Source organism: Arachis hypogaea, chromosome 14 (genome assembly GCF_003086295.3).
Source record: "Arachis hypogaea cultivar Tifrunner chromosome 14, arahy.Tifrunner.gnm2.J5K5, whole genome shotgun sequence".
Classification (NCBI taxonomy): Eukaryota; Viridiplantae; Streptophyta; class Magnoliopsida; order Fabales; family Fabaceae; genus Arachis; species Arachis hypogaea.
This window is the reverse complement of record NC_092049.1, coordinates 8,381,524-8,390,571: the sequence shown is the minus strand read 5'-3', so window position 1 is coordinate 8,390,571 and position 9,048 is coordinate 8,381,524. Positions and strand designations below refer to the sequence as shown.

The window sequence follows — 9,048 nt, the reverse complement described above, 5'->3', positions numbered from 1 at the left end:
TTGGAGATTGTTGATGGAGAGTTCTATTTTGTATTGATGGTTTCTGCTAATCTTCGCGACGAGTTCTATCTCTTCACTTTCGAATGTTGTTCGAAAATGGACGGTTTGTGTTTTCTTCGAAGGGCTTGGAGAAGTGGAAGAGTACGTCGTTAAGGAGCGCTTTTTGCGAAACGTAACTGTTGAGTGGTGCGCGTGTATTTTACGCTCCATTCAAAGGGAGTGACTGCCCGTGTGAATGAAGTCTGGGCTGAAAACTTGTAACACTTGTAGAACTTTTTTGTTTGTATGTGTAGCAGCCCGTTCAAATATATATTTATTTACCTAAAAATATTTCGTATGTATTTTTTATTGGACAAATATTTTTCCTCCTAAGTTAATATTACGTAAGTTTTGATTTCTTTATCCACTAAGCAGCATGTAGGTGCTTCCATTCCATGAAAAAGAAGAAACATGAAAAAGAAAGAGGGCGTTAGTTGAAAGAGCACAATCAAGTTTGATGGTGGAAAATGAAATGCAAATGGATGGTGGACTAAACGATCAGCACACGAGTGAGCAGTGAATTCAGATGCATATCAACGACAAACACAACAAGCTCTTAGCTTCCTTCCACCCATGCATGAAATCCTTCACATTCATCATCATCATAACCTGCTTACTTCATGTGATCACAACACACATGCCCCACATTCTGATAAGGCTGAGTATCACTGACACGTCAGCATATGACATGATAATATATTATGAACACGTCACCTTAGAATTGTTACACGTAAGCGACACATCAGTATATAATTATCACTTAAACATATAGCTAAACTATATTTAATTTAAAAGGTAACAAAATTGATATAAATTAAATGTTAAGTTTAAACAGGGACGGATTGGGTGGCATCGGCCCTCAAAATTTTGAAAAACTATATTTACATATAAGATATGTTTAAAAAAAAAATATTATGTAATTTAATAATTTTATATATATAATTTTTTACTATATGATAAATTTATGTCTTAATTATTTAATTTATTAATATTTTTTATTCAATTAATTTAATATCATATTTTTAAGTTTTTGTATTTTTTAAATTAGTTTTTATATAATAATTTCTATATTTATTTAAAAAAAATTATTTATTTTTTTATATTAACACATTTATCATTTATATTATTATATTAATAATGATTTACGTAGTTATATTTTAGTAATCATATTATGTATTTTAGATTTTTTTATAAAAAATACTCATTTATTTTTTCTAAATTTATGTGGTTAAAAGAAAAAATTTTATAAAAATATCTTATATCTTGTATTCTATAAGGATACTGTATTTTTCAAACAGTTAATAATTTATAATTTATTTTTAAAATTTTTTAAAAGAATTAATTTTAATTAATAAGATATTTGATAATTTTTAACTAAACACGCTATAATTTATTGGTATTTTATACTTTTATAATAATATTAAAAAATAAAATTATAAAAAAAATTATAATTATATATATATATATATATATATATTAATAAATTTTTAAAAAATTAACTCTAATAACTATATATTAATTATTTTTATAAAATAAAAAAAATTATCTAAAATTCAATCCTTTCATATTAAAATTTCTGATCCCTCCTGAGTTTAAATATCAATTTTTGTTATATATACATAGTGGGGAAAGCATGATGATGAAATGCACAGTGGATCTTTCACCTATGCATAGAGTTGGCCCTACACAACCTTCTTTTCAATTAGTAGACGAAGCACTCCAAAATCCCTTAATCCACTTATTGCATTCCATGCTTTTTCTCATTTAATCATACACCCTCAATTTTCAAGTTGAACACTACTTTTTCATATATTGTTTATCCCTTTCAATTCATATGACAAGATTGATTTTTTTTTTTAGAGAGTATATATTTCTAACAACTTTTTTTATATTAAAAAATATTATTTATATATCAAATACTCTTGATATTAGTCACCAAAAAATACTCTTGATATTTATATGAAAATATAATTATTATTAATTAATTGTATATTTAAATATTATTTATTAAAATACAAATTTTAATAGCGAGTTACAAAAGATATGGCTAAAGAAAGAAGATACATATAACATACTATTTGAAGGGAGTGTATCATGAATGATGATAGCATGCTTTTGATGCATACATTACTATGTTGACTAATTCCAATGAACATTCTGATTTATGAGACATTATGGTACTCATTATAGTTGTGCCTTCCTTGGCCAAAGCCTATTAATTCCTCTCTTTCTCTTTATCTCTATCTTTCTATCTATAATAATTCTTTGTCTCTTAGGATTACTTGCATGAAACTTCTAAAGCATTATTCACTGTCAAGCCTCACATGTTAATTCATATATGCATGCTTGTTCCAGGTGTTTCTGCTTCTTCCACTTTCATCAATTGGTAGAAAGTTACTGCTTCTGCTTCCTATGTCATTAATAGTATATATGCTTTGAACTGGTATGTTTTCTTTCTTTCTTTCTTAACAATTTCCAATGCATGCTTGTTTGGTGTTTGATGAAAGTCCTTGTAATTCTGTTAGCATAGGTATTTGATTTGAGCATATTGTAGTTGACTTATTACTTCAGAGCCAGTTAAAGGCTTTATACTATATAAAGATGAAACCACTTTTGTCAGGTATATATGTATAAAAAATATTATGGAAAAAAGTAGCATGAGTGAAGTAGATTCTGTGTTTGTAAAAAGTTCCAAGAGAAAAAAGGACAAAAGGAAAATGATAAACCTTCTTGTGGAGGGTGAGAGGGAGGTGAAACTGGGAGAGAACTTTATATATTGGAGAAGGGAATTTACCACTCAATTGGCTAAATGCCTTGGTGAATGCGTGCTATTAAAAAATAGGGAAGTAATTGATTCTAGATAGAGCAAAAGCTAGTTGACATTTAGCCATACACTGTTTCTTCTGAATTTTCGGCTATGATAATGAATTGAGGTATGTGAGGATTCCTTATAAGAAAAGGGTGCCTTGTAAGCACTCTGAATCTGATCATGTACCATCTTATTTGGAAGAAAATTATGTGTGTGAGGGGTTTCTTTCTTCTGTTTGAAAGCAATAGGTGCTTTGCCTTAAAACAAAGTGGCTTTTTTGCTTTACCAATAACATCTGTTTGTGAAGAGATAATACTCAATTTGGTCCCTGAAGTTACACTCGAACCTCAATTTAGTCTTTGAAATTTTAATTGCCTCAATTTAGTCCCCAAACTTTTCAATTGACTCTGTGACGGAAACCACTGTAGGGACTAACATGATTAAAATTTGAAAAGTTCAGGGACTAAATTGAAGCAATTGAAACTTTAAGGACTAAATTGAGGCTCGAGTGTAACTTCAGGAACCAAACTGAGTATTTTCTCGTTTGTGAAAGCATAGACCAAAACTAGAAGTCATCAACAATTAAAAGGAGGGGGGAAGCCTAGCACTAGGATCATATCTTCTTTAGTTCTGTTGCTTCCCTTTATAATGTTTCTCCTAATTTCAAAATTTGAAGCAAATCTAACACAAACCATGTCTTTCTGTCCCAATCGAACTGTCACCATTGAGAGTCCTAGTACTAGAAATCCAATTAATCGACTCAACTCGACCCATCTGAACCTTAGTACTATCTTGACCAATCTCATGGTGGAGCACAAGTCATGTCTAAGGAGTTGCTTTTATGTCACAAATTATTCTGAGCTTTTTTAAGTAATTGTATAAATTATAAGAATTGGAAGAAAAAAAGAGAGACAAAGAAAGAAAGTGGAAAAAAGTTTGGCTCCAACCTTTTCTCGGTTACTGTATACTATAATGGAAGGGTAAGATATCTAATTAAGAAGACCATCCTTTGGTAGAGGACCACTACCTGGCCAATTATAGGTTTCAATTTGAGGAAAAGAAAGTCTACATTCAGTTTATAATTATATATCAAAGTTCATTGATAAAGAGAAAGTAACTAAACAAAGTAACCTCACAAAAAAATAGGTTGAATGATCTTTGCCTGAGGAAGTTTTTTTGGTCACACACTAGCTGTTTGCTTGGTGCATCCCTTTCTCTCTGATTTTCCACATCATTTTGTCAAATAATCATTTAACTTAAAAGACTGCCATGCGTATTGGTACATATTTTACTTTGGATTTATGTACATTCTGATCCAACTATGTAAGCACTGTAATAGCCTCAATATTATTTAACTCTAAGTTGTAACCTAATGTTTAATTTTCTAAGTTTTATTTGTAGCAACTTTATTTTTTATGTTTCAAATAGTGTTGTTCAATTCGGCCCACGGTCAAATAACTGACGGAAACTGCTGACGTGGCACTGTCCATGTTAGATACATGAATACCATTTTTACCGTTCTATAAAACATTTTAGTGGTAAAGTTTTGCAATTGATATTTTTTAGGTTTTAGTGAATAATATTTGAGTACAAAATTTGCCTCAACTAAATCATGTAGCCATGTTTAATTCAGTTACAAATAATTGGACCACCTGGTATGCACCATTCACCTAATCTCTCAATTTGTCCACCAAACCAGGTCTCAATGTTGGTTTTGGATGCATGGACAATTGTCCATATGTATGCAATAATGCAAGTCCTGTTTATGATGGTTTATTTTATTTTCCAAGAAAACAAAAACATACAGAGAGCATAGTTATATGGTCATTTGAATATTTCCCTAAATGGAAATATAAACTTTAATAATTAAATTCAAACAATTATAAAATTGATGAAGAGAAGAACAAGTAATGCTTCACTTTTTACCATGTCCAGTGAAATTAGCACTGTCGGCACTACTACAAATTTAGTGGTGTATCTAACAAACATGGTAAAAAGATATTCTATAGCATTTTGCATCATCAGTGTCCATTTTCTTTTGTTGTTGACTTTTGTTTTCCTATTTAATATTATTATAACTTGGGTTTATGAGTTTATCTATCTTGTGCCCTAAGGACACATGTTAAGATTACAAATTGAGAAAGTTTTTATTGGAAATATAAAAAAAATTCTCCAATGCATTTGATTTGCATTTATTAAATGAAAAAATTTAAAACCTTCTACTAATAGTAAGCTTATCATGGGCACATGTTAGCTAAACCCTTATAACTTATATATCATCACTCATTTCCATTTGCTTCTATATTTCTTGTTACATATCAGTGACTCAATGTTATTGTACATTTACCTAATCTTAATTAGTTTCATGTAATTAAGGTTACATTATATATACATATAATGTGTAAAATATTGTGTCGACTCACATATCATCTACGATATTTCATGAGTAGTTTAAAGTTACTTCCAAATATGCACAATATTCTGCATAGTAGCCTTTATGAGTGCATGACAGCAAAAGCCTGATTTTATTGCTTTAATTTCCCCTGTATTATTAATATGTAGTTTGAGGACCCATCTTTTTATACATATAAGATCATTGTGTGAAGTTATATTCAGATGAATGAAGGAGTCAGAATCACAGCACTTGTCAAATGAAAGTTGAGGTAAGGCTTTCTTGCATATCACTGTTTTGCTTCTACATTTGCTACATCTTCTTTTTCTCTTTCATGATAGTGAGGACATGACATGATATGTGGATTCATGTCCTTGATCTCTGAACAATCATACTGTCACTGAAGTTTCTGTTTTTCAGAATTGAATCAGTGCAGGCTTTGTGCTACAAGTTTTTCTTGACCATTGGCATGTGTGTGTAGATCAAAAACAAATAGAAAAAATGAAGTTCATGAAACTTGGGACAAGGCCAGATACTTTCTACACTGAACAAGCTACCAGGTTTTCATAACAATCTTTCCTCAAAAGGCCCACATATTAATTATGTTTATGTATGTATATATGTATCTACTTGCTATATATAACATTCATAAATTGACTTGTGTTTATCATAAATGCAGGACTTTGGTTTCAAATATAGCTGTAGACCTTGTGATAAAAATCAATGATATTACTTATTTGCTACACAAGGTATTGTAATTAAGGTTGAGTTTGATGTGTGTTAATAAATCAATAAATAACATCAAAATTTTTATCTTTGTTCAATTATAATTCTGCTTTTCGTTAGCTGCAGGCTCCGCTTCTTCCTAAATGTGGTCTTCTGCAACAACTTTGCAGTGACTTCAGTGATCCTGAGCCTGTTTCTCTAGAGCTTCATGATATACCCGGAGGCGAAAATGCTTTTGAACTCTGTGCCAAGTTCTGTTATGGCATGTCAATCAATATTAGTGCTCATAACATTGTGCCAGCATTCTGTGCAGCTAAGTTCCTCCAAATGAACGAATCGATCGAGAAGGGTAACTTTGTAGGGAAGCTTGAGGCTTTCTTCAATTCTTGTATTCTTGAAGGTTGGAAGGACTCCATTGTAGCAATTCAGGCCACTGATAAGTTACCACTTTGGTCAGAGAATCTTGGAATAATAAGAAAGTGCATTGATTCAATTATTGAGAAAATTCTCACACCCTCACCACAGGTTAAGAACCTAAATAACATATTTTCCTCACTTTTTCTAATATTTCTTCTTAGGAAAGATTCATGCATAAATCCAAATTCAGCACCTCATATTTAGATTCAATTTTACATATGCAAGAAACTTTTGTTAGGACATTATGTGCTTAATAATGATTGGTCTTTGCAGGTTAAATGGTCCTACACCTACACGAGGCCCGGTTATGCTAGAAAACAGCATCATTCTGTCCCAAAGGATTGGTGGACAGAGGACGTGTCAGATCTCGGTATAGATCTTTTCCGGTGCATAATAATGGCAATCAGATCAACATATGTGTTGCCACACCAGCTTATTGGTGAAGCATTGCATGTCTATGCTTGCAAGTGGCTACCTGGCCTCACAAATATTAGAAGTTCAGGAAGTTCACTAGCACAGACCGAAGAATCAAAAGCGAAAAACCAAAAAATTCTTGAGACAATTGTAAGCATGATTCCTGCAGATAAAGGATCGGTTTCAGTTGGCTTCTTGTTGAAACTTCTCAGCATTTCGAGTCATCTTGGCATCTCGCCAACGACGAAAACAGAACTGATAAAAAGAGCCAGCATACAGTTTGAGGAAGCAACGGTGAGCGACTTGCTCTATCATTCGACATCTTCTTCGGACCGGAATTTCTATGACACAGAATTAGTCCTAGCGGTTCTTGAGAGTTTCTTCAAGTTTTGGAAGAGCAAGCCCCCTAGTGTAGTTGATAACAGACAATTCTTGAAATCAGTCAGAAATGTTGGGAAGCTCATTGATTCCTATCTTCAAGTGGTTGCAAGGGATAATAACATGCCAGTGTCAAAGTTTGTAGCTCTTGCTGAAGCCGTGCCGGCTATTGGCCGATCAGAGCATGATGATCTTTACCAGGCAATCAACATCTATCTTAAGGTGAATTATATATACATTCTTGTGAATTTGTGTGAGCTTGTTGAATTTTCATGATTTCTTTCTTGGGATTGTTGGCAGATGCATATGAAAAGGCATAATTCTTGTTTTGGTTGGCATTGCCTATTGTAGTTGTAGACACTCCATTCAATATAAACACATGTTCAAGGAATCAAGGCTAATGAATTTGTGATAGAACACTATAGATTTTAATGATTGAAACATAAATAGAATCTGTGATAGAATACTATAACATCGGTAGATGCGGCATATCTAAGAATTCCTCATGGAAGAGAAGAGAACACTATTCACAATTTCACATTCACACCAAAACTACATTCCTTAGGCATTAAGCTACTTCATTAGATGCAATTTAGCTTTATGGTACATTCATGATAATGGTTTTAAATTAAATACATAAACAGGTGCATCCTGATCTTGGCAAGGCAGAGAAGAGGCGCTTGTGCCGGATTCTACAATGCCAAAGACTGTCCCCAGAGGCGCGAGCGCACGCAGTTAAGAACGAGCTTCTGCCACTAAGAACAGTGGTTCAGCTTGTCTACTTTGAACAAGAGAAAGGCTCTAACAATAATAAGGCAACAACAACCACAACCATCAATCATCACAAGCTGCAAAAATCACATCATGATTTACTTCAAGGAGCAGCAGCGAAGCGGCCGGCTGCTAGAGTCGCGCACGACACACAATCTTTAGGCATAAACAAAGAGGAACTCATGAGAAGAATGTCTCATGCCGAGAGCAGAGAAAAGGTTCAAAACAGAAGTAAAATATCAGATGGTAAATTGGCATTGGAGATTGAAAAGAAGATGGTTATAGGAGGAGGAACAAAAGAAGAATGTACATCAGGGTGTAAGTTGGAATTGGTTTCAAAGAAAAGCATGAGAAAGGTAAGGAGTAATAAATCAGAACATGGCCATGGAAATGGAAAATAGAAAAGTGGTAATCATAATAATAAATCCTTTGAAGAACTCAGATAAAAACTCATCTCAACCTTCCAATATGTTCAATTTGTAAAACTTACCTCAATTCTTATTATTTCATTTTGTGTCATAAAAGAAATGTAAGAAGTGTATGATCCTTTGCACTTTCTATCTCTCTTATATTAATGTTTATTATTCCAAGTGGTCAATGCTACAAATATAATGCAGTTGAATTCTTATTGTGTGAGAGAGATGATATTATTATGGACTTTGCTAGGTAAATAATGACTTTTGTGAACAATATGAACAATGGACTCTAAAATTGGCCCAATAAAGTAAAAACACACTATACCCTCAAATTACTCACCTAAATCTTAATATTAGTACAATCATCCGCACACTTAAGTTGCGTTTGTTTCTGAGAACAACACAAGATAAAACACTGAGAACAAGACATAAAAAACAGAGACACAAAATTTTGTGTTCTTGTATCTTGTTTGGTGATAAACTAGAACAAATTATAAAAATATAATTTATTCTCATTTTTTTTTTCATTCAAAAAATTTGAGACGAAAAATATAATTACAAAAAATTAACAAGAATAATGAAAGAAAAAATAAAAAAATAAGTTGTGTCCCTTGTTAATACTTCTGTATCATTTCTGTCAGAATGGATACAAAATCCACTAATTCATTGTCTTTGGACACACATTG

General features: G+C 32.2%; 1 protein-coding gene across 20 annotated transcripts; it reads left to right on the top strand.

Moving 5' to 3' along the window:
• Positions 1-1,878: 1,878 nt before the first annotated feature.
• On the top strand, positions 1,879-8,536 carry LOC112741352 (BTB/POZ domain-containing protein At5g47800). 20 transcript variants are annotated; one of them, XM_072213685.1, is made up of 8 exons: positions 1,879-2,216; positions 2,395-2,482; positions 5,465-5,511; positions 5,661-5,800; positions 5,920-5,989; positions 6,093-6,491; positions 6,657-7,397; positions 7,820-8,536. In XM_072213685.1, the coding sequence occupies exons 4-8, from the start codon at positions 5,742-5,744 to the stop codon at positions 8,345-8,347; spliced, it is 1,797 nt and encodes a 598-aa protein (XP_072069786.1). In that variant the 5' UTR covers positions 1,879-2,216; positions 2,395-2,482; positions 5,465-5,511; positions 5,661-5,741; the 3' UTR covers positions 8,348-8,536. The 20 variants fall into 20 exon arrangements, with proteins under 20 accessions (XP_072069786.1, XP_072069788.1, XP_025646075.1 ...); XM_072213687.1 differs by having other exon boundaries at positions 2,064-2,216; positions 5,722-5,800; XM_025790290.3 differs by having other exon boundaries at positions 2,064-2,216; positions 5,722-5,800; positions 6,087-6,491.
• The last annotated feature ends 512 nt before the right edge of the window (positions 8,537-9,048 follow it).